This window comes from Salvelinus sp. IW2-2015, linkage group LG10, assembly GCF_002910315.2.
Source record: "Salvelinus sp. IW2-2015 linkage group LG10, ASM291031v2, whole genome shotgun sequence".
NCBI lineage: Eukaryota > Metazoa > Chordata > Actinopteri > Salmoniformes > Salmonidae > Salvelinus > Salvelinus sp. IW2-2015.
The window spans coordinates 4,451,380-4,469,558 of record NC_036850.1 but is presented as its reverse complement, the minus strand read 5'-3'; the positions used below and the strand labels follow the sequence as shown (position 1 = coordinate 4,469,558).

The window sequence follows — 18,179 nt, the reverse complement described above, 5'->3', positions numbered from 1 at the left end:
CTATTTTAGCGCCTGGCCATGCAGACACTCGCTGAGGCACGCGAGCAGGGTGGGTGCAATGATTGACCACAACGCACGCGATGCGAGCGTTGTGGTKAGCATGTAAAGCTAAACACTTCTCCCCAGCTGATCATGACAGGACTGGCTAATCTGAGAGCTATTCCCCAAGTTTCACAAAATCAAACATCCACAACACCAAACATATATCTGCTGTTTACTTACTTCACTCACCTCTACATCAGCGTTGCTTTCAAAGTGCAAGGACGTGTCTAAATCAGTATCACCAACCGACATAGATACAACCTCTTGCACAGTGAAAAGTCATGGCCGCTTCGGCGACATTATTTTGAGTTAATGAAGTGAAATAAACGTAAAAAAATCCTTTCCTCCTGAGATCCGAAAAAAATGAAATGTTACCAATAATTTTTGGGGTGGGGATTTTTTATTTATATTTGATTGTAAGTGCAAAATTGTCCTCTGTAGTTGTAATCAAGATATAAATATTACATAGTTGCGGCATCCACTACAGAAGACATTTCTTGATAAACTCTTATTTAATGTGAAAGAATTATTACACAGTCCTGACAACTCACTTAAACTATTCGATGGTCACTTACTAAAAACATTTTGAATATCAAACTCACAAAAATAATAATTCATAATTACAGACACTTTTCAAATGTTCATATATTGTGCTTATTGTGATGGCAGCCATTTTTTGTACATTTATTTAGTTAAATGTATTTAACCTTTATTTAACCAGGAAGGGCTCATTGAGATTTGAAATCTCTTTTTCAAGAGCGTCCTGGCCAAGACAGGCAGCAACAAGTCATCACACAATTACAGACAGAGAACATGAAAAACTACAGGTAATCTAGTAAAAAAACATAGAATTCACAAGAGTYTAACACAATTATAAAGCAGCAAATTAAAAACATTGACAGGTCAGGGAATCAGCCTAAAAATCATTCATCAATGATTTAAAACCACACATTGGGACAAGTTCTTCCAGTTTAAAAGTATTTTGTAAGGCGTTCCAAGCCAATGAGTACATAAAAGCCCTTTAACCAAATTCAGTTTGATCATTTGGAACAGTTAGCAGGATAAAGGCCTGCAAACGAAGAGAGTACCCACCACATTTCTCAACAATAAAAATGCCCAAATAAAATGGTAGTAAACCCCAAATGGCTTTGTAAATCAAGTATAAAAAGAGCCTACGATTGACTAGAGAAGGCCAGCAAACCCTGGTATATAAAGTGCAGTTGTGCATAAGAGTTTTGCAATTAAAAATAAATCTCAATGCTCTATGGTAAAATATCCCCATAGTCAAGTATAGGCATAAATGTACAGTGGGGCAAAAAAGTATTTAGTCAGCCACCAATTGTGCAAGTTCTCCCACTTAAAAAGATGAGAGAGGCCTGTAATTTTCATCATAGGTACACTTCAACTATGACAGACAAAATGAGAAAACAAAATCCAGAAAATCACATTGTAGGATTTTTAATGAATTTATTTGCAAATTATGGTGGAAAATAAGTATTTGGTCAATAACAAAAGTTTATCTKAATACTTTGTTATATACCCTTTGTTGGCAATGACAGAGGTCAAACGTTTTCTGTAAGTCTTCACAAGGTTTTCACACACTGTTGCTGGTATTTTGGCCCATTCCTCCATGCAGATCTCCTCTATACTCTTTCTGGCTTCAAAAGAAAAACAGGCCTTATTCCTAAAATAAAATCCCAACTTCACCTTAAATCTTTTTGTAAATTGTTGAAAATGCAATTTAAAAGAGAGGCCGTCATCAATTAAAATGCCAAGATATGTGTATGAGGTTACAGTCTCAATCTCATTGCCCTGACAGGTAGTAATAGGTGAAAGGTTCAGAGGTCTATATCTTGCTTTAGAAAACACCATTAATTTAGTTTTGTCAGTATTGAGGATAAGCTTCAATTGACATAAGGTATGTTGAACTGTATAAAAAGTAGTTTGCAAGTTCTGGAAAGCTTTTGTGAGAGACGAGGCACAACAATAAATAACAGAATCATCAGCATAAAAGTGAAGTTGCGCATTTTGCACATTTATGTCCAAATTATTTATATAAATAGTGAATAAGAGGGGACCAAGTACACAGCCCTGGGGCACACCATTACAGACAGACAATTTAATAGACATGAGCCCATCAAATTGAGTGCACTGAGTTCTATCAAACAGATAGTTAGCAAACCATGCAACTGCATGTTACGAATTACCTATGATCGACAATCTCTGCCTCTGTATTACATGATCAACTGTATCAAAAGCCTTAGAGAGATCATGAAGATAACATATGTGGTATCATTGGAAAGCCAAGAATGTCCTATCAAAGGGAAAACAGGACTTAATACAATGATTTGCATTGCCTCAGAGATACTGACCAAAAACTGATTACCACTAGAGAGGACAAACATAAATTGGGTCTCAGGCCAGCATACTCCGTTTCCAGTTCTGGTTGATGACAATAGCAATGCAAATACGTCATGCAATATTAACAAAGATAAAAAATATATTATTGTTCTATTATTGTTTGAAAGTATATATAATATTTGATCCAGCTTATAAGCAATACAAGACTCTATTATTGTGGTGGGAGATTATAATACGGTTTTAAATATGTCAAGATACAAACTATCCCCCAAATGCAAAAATGTCATTGATATATTGGAACTATTGGATATATGGAGGCTTAAAAATACTGACCTAGTGAGATATACAGTACCAGTCAAAAGTTTGGACACACCTACTCATTCAAGGGTTTTTCTTTATTTTACTATTTTCTACATTGTGGAATCAAAACTTTGAAATAACACATATGGAATCATGTAGTAACCAAAAAAGTGATAAACAAATCAAAATCTATTTTAGATTCTTCAAAGTAGCCACCCTTCGCCTTGATGACATATTTGCACACACTTGGCATTCTCTCAACCAGCTTCACCTGGAATGCTTTTCCAACAGTCTTTAACCCTTTCACACGTACCATCACACGGGTGTGATCGTTCTATAGTGGTCCCTGAAGCGTACGATCACACCCGTGTGATTAGAACACTCATTTAGAACGGCCAGTTTTGAATGACGTAACAATAAGCATATGAGCTGGCCACACTTTTTTCAGAAATGATTTACACAAATACAGTCCTTATAAAGTTATGTCCAGAATGTGAGCAGTTTATTTTTGGATGCAATGTTTAGATATTCACAGAAGTATCTATAGCATAACACAATCATTCTAACCGGAAAATGTAGGCTACATTTAGCTACATACATTAGCTAATAGCAATTACTATGTATAATTAATCACATCACAGGTGAGCTCACCGTTGATCAAAATAATTCAGTAAAACACTTTCTAAAAATCGGAAGTAATCCAACCATTAGTTTCAGCACGCAGCAAGGCTTTTTTTCCTCACAGAAACCAAAGATAAGAGAAAACAAGATGAGTTTGGTCTGTTTATAGAATGCATGTTGAAGGGGTGTGTTGTCTACCATCGTTCACATCCCACATTCACTTCCTGAAGTTCTCAAAAAATGAGTGGACCCTTACTCACCTCATTTTGTTATAGCATCTTTGGTCCGACAAACGATCAAGTGAAACCCAGAATGCAATGCATGTCAACAAACATGGCTCCACACACATAGCTGGAATTAGCTTAGCTCATCATAATCAGTACAACCTTCAAAACATTATTTTACACACATACTATGTGCCCATTACAATCTATGCAAAAATCGGATTGCATGATTTATCACTGGTAATTGAAAAACGTGAATAAAATAGTAAATATATCAATAATACCACAAAATATTTTCTGATAGTGATTTATTGATAGAAATGGCACGTGCAGGCAGTCAATCGCGTAAGCTCTCACTCCCACTCTGAGCCATTGAGTGTTGTTTATGTATGTAGCTAATGAGCTAAGCTGTAGCATTAGCAATGTCTTTCAAAAGGAGACAACTCAGAAGTGTGGAAATTCTGGAGATTTAAAACAATTCTGACAATGAGTRTGAGTCTGAAAGTCAGCAATCAGATTCTGACAGTGACAGAGGACCCCTTATCTGAGGGCCCCTTGTCCACTGACAAAGTCCCAGTTCCCTTTGAAGATGCTGGTGATGATGGAGGCAGACCGATAGTGGATAAAGTACAGGAGTTCTGTGGTAGCTGGAAGACTGCCAGCCATTTCACCCCTCCTGGTCCTGCTGTTTGTGTTGATGAGTCCCAGTCTGGAGTGCAACGCCCCTTGCCATTTCCATCTGAGGCAGAGTGCTTCAAGTTGTTTCTGACAGAGGAGCTGGTGGGAGATATAGTAGAGACAATTGCTATGCCTTGGAGCTACAGGATAAGAGAGAGCCAGGAGTGGGGGGGGGACAACCACAATTAGTGAAATGTATACATTCCTAGTGACAGTCCTTCTCATGGGGATAGTAAAGAAGAACTCCCTAAGATAATACTGGAGCAGAGATCCTATGTTTGCAACTCCCTTCTTTGCCACCCTCTTTTCCCAAGACTGCTTCCTAGTACTGCTGCTATGACTGCATTTCTTCAACAACGCTACTGCCATCCTAAATGACCCGTTATACAAAACAAGAATGTCAACAGCTGGCAGTAAAGTGGCATGACAAACGAGACGTCCATGTCCTCTCCACTGTCCATACAGCAACCATGTCGGCCACAGGGAAGGTGGACCCCCTGACGGGAGAGAGAAACAAACCAGACAAAGAAACATCAAACCAGACTGCGTGCTTGACTATTACCTCAAAATGYYYGCAGTGGATAAGGCCGACATGATAAACAGCTTTGTGGAATGCACTCAGAAAACAACCAAGTGGTATAAGATACTTTTCAATTTTTCCAGGTTAGCTTCAAAATACAACATGCCAATACTTCTGACGCATTTAGCATTGATTTACAGAGCTAATAGAAGAATGTAACTAGCTACATAAGCACGATTGAATATAACACCATAAAAGGTGAGTAACATGAGAAACGTTACCTCGTGTGTCCTTGGTTATAAGGAATATACACAAATATATTATGCTCCATACACACAGTGAGCTACAGTAGAAACGGTATAACACGACACACATAAACTATTATAACGTAATAAGGCACTTACTTTGATAGAAACGCAGTCTGGATTTGAAGATGGGTGTCTGTAGTGACACCTCTAGCACAGAGACGCTGTGCCACTTGGGAGTCATAAGGCCAGGGTAGCTTCAAAATACAACAAATGCTAATACTTCCCTGACGCAATTAGCATTGTTTTCCAGAGCTAATAGAAGAATGTAGCTAGCTACCTAAGCAATGAGTATAACACCATAAATGTTATGAAATGAGTAACGTTACATCGCGTGTCCGCGGTTATAAGGAATATACACAAAAACACTATGCTACAGTAGAAACGACATAACACGACATGCATAAACTATTATAACGTAATAAGGCACTTACTTTGATAGAAACGCACATATTTCCAAAGTTACTATTGGTAACGAAAACGACTTTGATTGCGATGCAGGCAACATACGGAAAATATGGACACGTGTATGCAGGACGGCAGATGAGCAAATGTCTGCAGACTTCAACTGCACAAACAATTGAGAAGTGTTTGGGGAATTTTGTCCAGTCAGAAATGTCCCAAAAATGTATTGGTCCACAAAAGTAAAAATTACTACTTTTATGTGAATGAATGAGGCGGAACACACCTCAATTCAAACTGTTATTAGAAAATAAAGAACTTGTCAGAAAATAATTAAAAATTGACAAGTTGAAAACAGCCTATAAATATAAACAGGCTGCGTGCTTTGGTTTGAGGGCAGCAAGGATTAAATGTACTGTTACGTAACAATCACATTCTGGAATGGAGAGAACGTTCTAACATCATGTGCATAAAAAAACTCACGCTGGGGCGACCGTTAGATATATTTGGAACTCACGCATGAAAGGGTTAATATTACGTTTTCTGTATTTTGAATTTGGCGCTCTGCAATTTTACCGGATGTCGTCGAGGTGGGTTGCTAGCGGGACCCCTGCGCCAGAAAGGTCAAAAGTTGCAGCGTACTGCAGCACAGCTTGCATGGTGCTGCAGAATTCTATGGCACGTTATTTAAAGGATGAACCACTGTTGGCATCATTTAGCTAATACATTTTATTTTTTTAGGAAGTTTAATTTATTATTAAGATAGACCCTTACCGGACAACTTCGGTAGGCAGCTAACTAGATAGATTGGTTAACTTCTTTGGGCTCATTAGCGTCCCACCTTGACAACATTCTGTGAAATTGCAAAGCACCAAATTCAAATTACAAAAATAGTAATAATAAACATTCATGAAAATACAAGTGTTATACATCGGTTAAAAGATTAACTTGTTAATCCAGCCACTTTGTCAGATTTCAAAAAGGCTTTACGGCGAAAGCATACATGATATTATCTGAGGACAGCGCCCGCATACAAAAGCATACAAACATTTTCCAACCAAGAAGAGGCGTCACGAAAGTCAGAAATAGCGATAAAATAAATCATTACCTTTGAAGATCTTCCTCTTTTGGCATTCCAAAGGGTCCCAGCTACACAATAAATGGCCGTTTTGTTCGATAAAGTCCCTCTTTATATCCCAAAAACTCTGTTTTGTTGGAGTGTTTTGTTCAGTAATCCACTGGCTCAAAGGTGGTCAAAACATGCAGACGAATACATCCTAATAGTACCGGTAAAGTTAATCGAAACATGTCAAACGATGTTTATGATTAATCGTCAGGTTGTCAATTATCTAAATAATCGATAATATTTCACCCGGTCAATAGCGTATTCAATAGGAAGGAACAAGAACGAAGCGCACGCCCACAGTCACACGCACAAAGACCACTTAGACCACTTACCAAAAGGTATTTTTCTTCGTCGTTTTTCAGAAAACAAGCCTGAAACCATGTCTAAAGACTGTTGACATCTAGTGGAAGCCATAGGAACTGCACTCTGGGCCGTAAATCCTTATATAGTCAATAGGCTTTCAATGAAAAACCACTCACATAAAAAAAAATCCCATTTCCTGGATGGATTGTCCTTGGGTTTTCACCTGCCATATCAGTTCTGTTATACTCACAGACATTATTTTAACAGTTTTAGAAACTTCAGAGTGTTTTCTATCCAATGCTTCCAATTATATGCATATCCTACTTTGGGCACCTCATTCATCCAATCTTCCGAGTACTGCCCCCTAAGAAGTTTTAAGTGTCAGCCACTGTTACCGTTAATGCTAGTTTGACCACCTGAAGGCATCTTTCAGAAGCCTTCAATAGTGGCTGCACTAGAGAATTTGAAACCTTTTTTTGTAAGAACATTGTACATGGGACTGATTTTAAGACATTTTGCTTAATRAATTTTATTAATATTATGGTGTTTCTATTTCAAGAAAAATGAAAAACCCTCAGGGTTTCTGTTAGGATGGAACAGAAAATATGGCGCTGTACAACGTGACGGTCGGGAGTAGGCTACAGTACTAAGATCATAACATTTCAACACCCTAATTGTATAATTGTAGTCTCCCAAATCTCCCAAATGGAGATTCAGTGAAAATAAAAATCTCATTGATTTTTCAAGACCAGTCCCCATGCTTGTCTCAGAGCAGCGCTAAACGGTGCTAAAATAGTTGACCACAGTGGGTAGGCTATTGCTTCAAATKCACTTCAATATGCTCTTTAAATAAATAAATACACCACTTTTAACAGCGCATTACACAACATTAGTGAGACTCATATCGCCTACGGAATGCCTACAGCATATCGGAAAATATTTTTTTCAATGACGTGACCGCCAATAATTACATACGGGTCTCCCGGTGGTGGCCGGCACAGATATCAAACCTGCATCTGTAGCACCGCATTTTGCACTGTGATGCAGTGTCTTAGACCACTGCGACACTCGGGGGGCTATTATAATACTGTACATGTTGTCCAGGTCAGGATAACCAAAACATTTCTTTGTTAAAGACCATCAGAAAGAATGTTGGTACTTATTTATTTTGATCCAAAGCCATGAATGAGTGAGTCACTCAGCTTTATGTAGGTGTAAGGGCTATATGACTGTGTCATCAACTTGATAATATATAACGATATTTTGTAGATTATTTCGTTTTCAAAAAATGAAAGMGAGCGATTGTAATCTGAATAAAGCCTAAATAATATTTGAAATGGCCAAAACATTTATTTCTGTTTTTAGAGGGAAAGAAGGGCATCCCGGCCAGCCAAAATCTCCCCTAACCCGGATGACGCTGGGCCAAATGTGCACCGCCCTTTTGGACTCCAAATCACGGTCGGATGTGATACAGCCTGGAAACAGGAACTGTAGTGATGCCTGTTACACTGAGATGCAGTGCGTTAGACCACTGCGCCACTTGGGATCCATGACCAATATGACCAACATATAATAGCCCATCCTAGAAACGTTGTTTGCAGAAATCAAGGCCTGCCACGCTTGCGAAAAACAGGGTTAATAATAATAATAATAATAAAACTTTTCCCCCTTCCACATGGTAAAGGTTCCAAATCGTAAAGTTGTTTTTTATCAATTAGTATATTTGAGTTTAACCACAATATTTGTTGTATTATTTGTTCTGTCTTTTCTGTTGGATTAAACTGAAATTGCAACCAATCACGYACGGTTGTGATACAGCCAACCTAACTAAGAAATACATGTGATGATAGAATTCACATAGGAACACCTATGTGAGAATGCTATTCATTGACTACAGCTCAGCATTCAACASCATAGTGCCCTCAAAGCTCATCAATAAGCTAAGGACCCTGGGACTCCCTCTGCAACTGCATTCTGGACATCCTGTCGGGCCGCCCCCAGGTCGTAAGGGTAGGTATCAGCCCCTCAGGGGTGCATGCTCAGTCCTCTCCTGTACTCCCTGTTCACAAGACAGCCTATAGGGAGGAGGTTAGAGACCTGGCCATGTGGTGCCAGGACACCAACCTCTCCCTCAGAGAGACAGGAGTCACAGAAAGCAGAAATAGAGAAAAAATGAATCACTAACCTTTGATGATCTTCATCAGATGACACTCATAGGACTTCATGATACACAATACATATGTTTTGTTCGATAAAGTTCATATTTATATCCGAAAACCTCAGTTTACATTGGTGCCATGGTTCAGAAATGCCTCCATATCCGGAGAAATTGCAGAGAGCCACATCAAATAACAGAAATACTCATCATAAACTTTGATGAAAGATACATGTTTTACATAGAATTAAAGATACACTTGTTCTTAATGCAACCGCTGTGTCAGATTTCAAAAAAGCTTTACAGCAAAAGCACAATATTCAATAATCTGAGAACAGCGTTCAGCCACAAAAGCAAGCCTTACAGTTACCCACCAAATTGTGGAGTCAACAAAAGTCAGAAATAGCATTATAAATCTTCACTTACCTTTGCTGATCTTCGTCTGAATGCACTCCCAGGACTCCCATTTCCACAATACATTTTTGTTTTGTTCGGTAATGTCCATCATTTATGTCCAAATAGCTACTTTTGTTACCGCGTTTGGTAAACAAATCCAAAGTCACGAAGCGCGTTCACTAAAAGCAGACGAAATGTCTGGTGGAAAAAATCTGCTGTTTTTCTCTTGAGTAAGGCAGTTAACCCCCATCAACAACTTCTACCCGGAAGCTGAAGATGTGGATGTCGATTTAATGCAGCCCCCCGCACCTCACTGATTCAGAGGGGTGCGGAAGACACATTTCAGTTTAATGCATTCAGTTGTGCAACTGATTAGGTTTCCCTTTTACCATCTTGCAGCAGAAGAGATGGACCAGGAAACGCTCTTGCTTTCAGACAACTCGACTATAGCCTGAAGTTAAAGAAAAGCATAAAAGCCTTACATGCAGTCAGTATTCTGTAAACGCCACCTTTTTTACACGCGAATGGAGGTCCTTGGGACACACGTGAACACATAGGACTGTGGACACAGCAAGCGACACACCAAGCTTGAGCAGTAGCCGGGTCTTGCCAGATGTATGTTGAAAGACTTGTGTATTTTGAAAACTGATTGTTATAAGGACTTTTGCGGAGACCGCGATCCAGACAGCTCAGTGGACCAGACAGAATGGGGCCAAGACAATCTAGTATCTGGACACTCCAGGCATGGTGGGTTAAATGTTTTATTATCTAGCCTGGCTGATGTGACCTACATGACTCACAGKACAGTGTAGGCTATGACCACACTGGTCTGGAAAGAAGGCTGTTCGTTTTAATTCAATATTTGCATCTAAATTGTGCAACAGGGTTTGATTGGTTCTTTCAAAAGTTTTTTTCCCTTGAAGGGTTGAGACCTCCCATTGAAGTAGAAGGGGGCGGCACTTGGGTGCTGAGTGTGGCTGTGCATGTGGGTGTTTGAGTAAGAAAGACAGATGAGATCCAACCAGTAAAAGCACAGCCCCCTTTATTATTGACCCATTGTGCTGACAACATCAAAGAGGAATTCGATAGTTAAGTGTTAGCCAGACTAATGATTAACTGCAATGGAAAAGTAATTGTTTGTCTGCTTTACTACAGATTGCTCAGGACGTCTCTATTTTAAACTCGGACTGCTTGGGGAAACTCATTGAGAACTGGATTGCGGTCATAAAGGACAAAAACCTTTGGTCTGCCAGCCGAGAAAAGCAGGCCAAGTTCTTCTATTCGAAGTGCAGGTATAGTTTGAAAAACCCTGCTAGAGGTGCCTCAGATGCTCATACATTTTTTGCCTGAAACAATCAAGTTATTCACTAAACATTCTTCTCTCCAGATACAAAAGGTGACATCGCTTTAAAATTTCTGCCAATGGTCCTCCCAACACCAGTCTACACGATTGGTATGAAGACATTCCGACCCACCTTCGAAGAGACCAGAATGTCRTTCATTGACTTGCAGCCTGTAAGTTTAAATAGTTGATAGGCATAGGATGACTGATGGGGAAATTAGATGATAGCATTTGTAAACCTTGAATGAAAGGAACAGCATTCCAAAATCTGTTATTCATAACTGCACACTCCAATACATTGTTGTGTGAATGAACCTATGAGCCCCAGCCCCAAATGAATGGAAGATGTAGGCATCAAACATGTTTATATTGATGTGTAAAGGGCTATGTAGTATACAAAATAAATTGTGTGTGATAGCATTGTCAGTGTACCTCCATCCTTTGCACAAGTCCTCATATTCAACCATGTTTGGACCAACATGGTTGAGTACTTGCGCCAGGTGGACTCTAACCAGACCCTAGCCATTTGTGTTAGCTCTTGGGGACTGCTCACAGGTGTTTACAGTCATTAGTGGACAAGCATTGGAGAAAAGTACATTGCTTGGGGCACTGGATATGTGCTTCAAAAGCAGCCGGGTCAAGTGCTCAACCCAAGGCGCGGGGTTAGAAGCACAACCCAACCCCACTGGGTTGAATTAACCCAATGCTGTGTTTGACCAATATTGACCAAGCGCTGGGTTGTCGAAATTACCCAAATTGGGTAACAATAATTCATTTTGGAAAAATAATTTGAACCTTTTCATGTGACTTCCAAATATCTCTAAAGGTCGCCCCAGCATGTTTTTTTTATGCATGTGATGTCAGAATGCGCTCACTGTTCCAAAATGTGTGCCACATTCAGACTCATCTTAGTGTGCCAGAGCGCAGAATAACAAATTAATGTTTGAACCCTCAACACCCGTTGAATATGTCCGGTGTCTGGATAACATGAAAAAAGCCCAACCAGCTCTGCAAGGGTCAGTAAAATGGTCAGAGTAGGGTGTTCCCTCATTATGTGTCTGGAAGTAGCTAGCCAATATTAGCCAGTTAGCTTGGGTTCTTGACTGTAGTTGTGAGGTCAGAGCTTTTGGAACAACCCTACWTATTGGCCAGAGCGTCCAGTGTGCGCTCTGAACGCGYAACCACAGAGCTGTTCTCTCTCCCTCTTAGATGTCTGTAAGTAGCTGGCAAGTTAGTASAGAACGGTTGGATCAACCCTAAAGAGACGGGTGAGGCAAAGGCTTAAGAGGGTGTGAACAATGCTGAATGGGTGTAGACAAAGWAGGGCTCTCCAATAGTAGTACCAACACATTGAAAGACGYTTTTCTTAAAAGTGAGTTTACAAGTTGTTCAACTTTCAAAGCAGAATTACTTTCCAATTGTTWCCTCAAACARAYGGTATGATATACCATTTTGTAGKTCTGTGTCACGCCCTGACCTTAGAGATCCTTTTTATGCCTCTGTTTRYGTTGGTCAGGGCGTGAGTTGGGGTGGMCATTCTATGTTTTGTTCTATGTTGTCTATTTCTATGTGTTTGGCCGGGTGTGGTTCTCAATCAGAGGCAGCTGTCTATCGTTGRCTCTGATTGAGAACCATACTTAGGTAGCCTTTTCCCACCTGTGTTTGTGGGTAGTTGTTTTCTGTTTRGTATGAGTACCTGACAGAACTGTTACGTTTTGTTCCGCTTTTGTTTTTTGTTTCAGTGTTCAGGTGATAGTAAACATCATGAACACGTACCACGCTGCGCTTTGGTCTACTCTTTCTTCCTCAGACGAACGTCGTTACACTCTGAGTCTCTACTTTTATCCAATGTAAAAAAAAAATTTTTTTAAATGTTGCTACATAATCCGAATCCAGGTGGTGTGTCACATTTTATTCTGTACTTTCAGAAACCACACACACAAACAGCATTGAACATTATTTGCCAAAATCATTACTGGAACTGAACATCTTTATAGCTGAAGATTGAAAAKAGCTCTCAACAGTACACTCAACAGTTTTACTGGATGAAAACACAGCATGAAAACACATAGGCCTATATGGAATAGTAGTCTATTTTCGTGAAGTGGTGGTTGAACAACAGCAACAAAAACGTGTTTCACTAGAGGAAAAAAAAACTGCGAGAAAAGACTGACAACTTATGAATATGCATAACCCATATCCATGCAGTAATTGAACAACAACTGCATTTCCACCTCTAAAGGCATAGTATTATGGCAGGTCACCGGTGAAGTCACCTGCCAAGTCAGTCAGTCAGTAATTGCTGCAGATGTGCTCAATAGTGCTTGAGCATATGGTACTCCTCAAAGCATGGTGAAAGGCAAGACAAGCTGAACACATGTACTTTGTCAACCTCCTGTGCTTCCTTCTCCTGATGCCAGACAGGCAAACTTTGCAGTGCCTCCGTGTGCGACTACCTTGAACAGCAGTTTGAGGGACTTCACAGGGAAAATGCAGTGCAGTGAGGTGTAGGGGAMTGTCTGTAGCAGGACYCCCCCCAGCTTGAAGCACTCTGCTTTSCACTCCAGACTGGGACTCATCAAAGCAAACAGCAGGGCCAGGAGGGGTGAAATGGCTGGRYGCCTTCCAGCTACCACAGATCTCCTGAATTATACATCGTAATTGCTATTAGCTAACTCATTTTGTGGTTTCTGTCAGCCGAGAGTTATCTAAATATGACSGCTTGTGTTATGTCAATCTTTCCTCAGTTAGCGCTAGGACAAATGTAGCCTACATTTTCCAGTTTGGAMGATTGTGTTATGCTGTAGCTCTTTTGTAAATGTCTGAACGTTGCATCGAAAAATAAACTGCTCACATTCAGGACATAACTTTGTAAGGACTGTGTTTGTGCAAGATGTTTCTTCGGAAAAAAAACAGTGTGGCCAGCTCAAATGCATCAATCGAAACTGGATGTTCTAAATATGCATTCTTATCAGACCGGTTTGAGCGTATGCTGCAAGGACCACTGTAGAATGATCCCACCCATTTGTTGGTACATGTGAAAAGGTTAATTGCCATATTAGGCATAACTCAATGTCTCCCTTTTTAAAATAAGAAGTACAGTTGAAGTCGGAAGTTTACACACACTTTAGCCAAATAGATTTAAACTCAGTTTTTCACAATTCCTGACATTTAATCCCAGTAAAAAATCCCTGTTTTAGGTCAGTTAGGATCACGACTTTATTTTAATTAAGAATGTGAAATTTAAGAATAATAGTAGAGAGAACAATTTATGTCAGCTTTTCTTTCTTTCATCATATTCCTAGTGAGTCTGAAGTTTACATACACGCAATTAGTATTTGGTAGCATTGCCTTTAATTGGGTCAAACGTTTCGGGTAGCCTTCCACAAGCTTCCCACAATAAGTTGGGGGAATTTGGGCCATTCTTCCTGACAGAGCTGGTGTAACTGAGTCAGGTTTGTAGGCCTCCTTGCTCGCACACGCTTTTTCAGTTCTGCCCCAAAATTTCTATAAGATTGAGGTAAGGGCTTTGTGATGGCCACTCCAATACCTTGACTTTGCTGTCCTTAAGCCATTTTGCCACAACTTTGGAAGTACGCTTGGGGTCATTGTCCATTTGAAAGACACATTTGCGACCAAGCTTTAACTTCCTGACTGATGTTGCTTCAATATATTCATATACATTTCTTTCCTCATGATGCAATCTATTTTGTGAAGTGCTGCAGTCCTTCCTGCAGCAAAGCACCCCCACAACATGATGCTGCCACCCCGGCTTCATGGTTGGGATGGTGTTCTACGGCTTGCAAGCTCCCCAAACATAACGATGGTTATTATGGCCAAACAGTTCTATTTTTGTTTCATCAGACCAGGGACATTTCTCCAAAAAGTACGATCTTTGTCCCATTGCAGTTGCATATTGCTTGAACAGATGAACGTCCATGTGCAGTTGCAAACCGTAGTCTGGCTTTTTTTATGGTGGCTTCTTCCTTGTTGAGCTGCCTTTCAGGTTATGTCGATATAGGACTCATTTTACTGTGGATATAGATACTATTCTACCTGTTTCTTCCAGCATCTTCACCAAGGTCCTTTTTGTTGTTCGTATTAATTGCTTGAACAGATGAACGTGGTACCTTCAGGCGTTTAGAAATTGCTCCCAGGGATGAACCAGATTGTTTTTCTGAGGTCTTGGCTGATTTCTTTTGATTTTCGCATGATGTCAAGCAAAGAGGCACTGAGTTTGAAGGTAGGCCTTGAAATACATCCACAGGTACACTTCCAATTGACTCAAATGCTGTCCATTAGCCTATCAGAAGCTTCAAAAGCTATGGCATAATTTTCTGGAATTTTCCAAGCTGTTTAAAGGCACAGTCAACTTAGTGTATGGAAACTTTTGACCCAAATCTGTCTGTAAACAATTCTTGGCAAAATGACTTGTGTCAAGTGCAAAGTAAATGTCCTAACCTACTTCCCAAAACTATAGTTTGTTAACAAGACATTTGTGGAGTGGATGAAAAATAATTTTTTATGACTTCAGCCTAAGTGTACGTAAACTTCCGGCTTCAACTGAATGTCCCTAAGGGAATAGGGTGCCATCTGGGGATTATTCTATGGGTGCATGCCAACTGGCATGCACCCATACAATATGTAGTGCCCTATAGGGCCCTGGTCAAAAAAGTAGTGTACTAGGGAATAAGGTGCTATTTTTCCAAGGCTGTAATAATGCAAAGAGCGACTAGTTACCGCCATTGATTTGTCCGATTACCGCCATTGAATTGTCTGACTGGAAAATCACTAATATTTTMGGAAATTCACATTTCCAAATGGCACCACCTCTGTCATTTCCTACATCCAGCATATCATTCCTCCTGTCCCTAGCATAAGTTGCTAACATACTGGGGAAGCTATTTGTTTCAGAGTACATTGAATTTGACGTCGGAGAGAGTGACGTGTCATTTTCTGTTCATGTGGTTTAACAAACTTAATGGACAGGAAATTAAAAGAAAACTCTCTCCGAGGTCAAATTCCTTGTACCCTGAAACAAATAACTTCCACATCTTAACATTCCTCCTTTCCCTAGCAGAATTGGCTAACATTCTGACATGCTGAATGTAGGAAATGACAGAGGATGTGGGGCCATTTGGAAATGTGAATTTCCCAAAATACGAGTGATTTTCCAATATAAAATAAGACAAATCAATGGTGGTAATCAGTTGGTCTTTGCGTTATTACAGCCTCGAAAACACTGTTGCTGATGAGCTATTCTGTTGATAATCTGCACACCACTATCTGCATAGGCTGTATTCCAAATGGTTACCTTATTCTCTAGTGCACTACTTTTGACCAGAGCCCTTTGGTCCCTGGTCTAAAGTAGTGCACTACATACCGTAGGGAATAGGGTGCCATTTGACATGCAGACATAGAATAATCCACCACAACAAAACCRAATTGGAGGCATTGCATGCCCAGAGGAATGTGTTTGATTTCACTAAATCAGAGAGTATCGGAAGTAAACACAAGCTTGGCTTGTTTGAYTCAGATGAAGAGTCCKAGCCAATGTCAACAGACAGTAGGTGTACACATGTCCATACTTCAAAGGCCCAATCTGTGAAATGGAAACAAAGTARAGCCTTAAAATATGGRTTCACCTCARAGACTGTCAATCCTTGCATCTATAGCTCGGTCSATCTCATTTATASAGATTACYTTTCTCCAGCCCCATTCCTCAGATGTACAGCAAACCAAGTGGTGTGGGGGCTTCCATTTAGCTGTTTTTCAAAATCAGGATTGTGCCTTAAACTTAATTTTCTAGTTTATCTGATACAAGCACTGTATCTCCAACACTCAGCAGCCTTATGATAAAAGCCCCCCCCCCTTCCTCTCGTGTCTTTCCCACCTTTTTAAAATGGTTTCTTGAAATCTCTTGACCTGACAGCCCAAGTTTAACTGCAGTGTGTAGCCACGTCCTGAACCCAGCTTGACTACAGTGTGGAGCCGCGCTCCTGATCCCTCTCCAGCTGAAGGAGAGTGTGTGTGGCTCCAGAGTACACAGATCTACCTGGGGTCAAATGGCTCTCACAATCACTCAAGGTTTTCTGAGAGGCAGAGAGAGAAGGATATGGCTCTCACAATCACTCACGGTTTTCTGAGAGGCAGAGAGAGAAGGATGCTCAAGTCGCCATGAGCTGCAATGTGTTGCTTCTCTCAGCCAGCACTGAGTAAAACTATAAAACTCTGTGTGTCAAGCTTCTCAGAATGTTGATAAAGGTTCAGCCCGCCGGGTCCGTGTAATCTTAATCCTTGTGATCTAYAAGTCTAAACTGATCCTAAATCAGCACTCCTCTGAGAAACATTGTACTTGCCCTGTTCTGTAGTTTAGTGAGTGCACTCTGTTTACCAAGACACAATACTTGCCAACCTTGAAATCTCAAAATGACCAATAATTCTCAGGAAGTTATGTACGAGGTGGTATGGAAAAACAGGAAGTGTTTGTGTGGGTATGTGTGTGCGTGCTTGTGTTGGCCTACCCACATGTTCAAAGTGTTTGTGTATGCATATTTGACCTACCTGTGCAGGAGTAGTCATCCACTCTGATGAAGGCAGGTAGACAGTCACAGCGATGGCTGCCGGGGACATTCACACACGCCGTGTTAGCCTGGCAGTAGTTCCTCTGAACAGCACACTCATCGATATCTGAGAGAGGAGAACCCATACAGAGGAATTGTCAATATATATTTGTGTATATATATATATTGTTTAGTGGGTAGTGACCGTTGGAGGGTAYAGAGGGGGACAGAGAGTAGGGGACAAGGAGGAATATAGAACTCTGTCACCAGTGGGTATGTGTGGTTTGGAGCCTGCAGCACTACAGTACCACTATACCAGACTCCGGCACAGGACTTGTCAATAATCTGAGGGAACACACACAGAGCTTTATGGCCGAAATGAAGCGCTGTGCCATGGGTGGTCTAGTGCAGGGTTTCCCAAACTCTGACTTAGGGTCCCCCCTGAGTGCACGTTTTGGTTTTTGCCTAGCACTACATGGCTGATTCAAATAATCAACTCACCATCAAGCCTGGATTATTTGAATCAGCTGTGTAGTGCTACGGCAAAAAACAAAATGTGCACCCAGGAGAAATGCCACGACAGTGTTTAGGAAACCCTGGTCTAGTGGTTAGTGCCACAGACCCCAGGCCACATGTACCTGTATTGACGTGGGTTCAAATCTGTCCCACTACCTTTTGACACTCCACCTCTTATTTTACAGACTATCCCTCTATGACTGTTCAATAAAAATACAAAAAACGTAAAAAAAGAAGTGGAATTCCATCCCTGGGAGAGAAAGGGAAGCGTCCCAAATGACACCCTCTTCCCTTTATAGTGCACTACTTTAGACCAGAGCCCTAA

General features: G+C 40.5%; 1 protein-coding gene across 1 annotated transcript in view; it reads right to left on the bottom strand.

The window, feature by feature from the left end:
- The window catches only part of LOC111969188 (protein kinase C-binding protein NELL1-like), a 460,771-nt gene that overhangs the window by 51,344 nt on the left and 391,248 nt on the right, over positions 1–18,179 (bottom strand). The window contains exon 13 of the mRNA XM_070445292.1: positions 17,340–17,465. Within this exon, the coding sequence (XP_070301393.1) occupies positions 17,340–17,465 (126 nt within the window). The remainder of the gene's footprint in view (positions 1–17,339; positions 17,466–18,179) is intronic.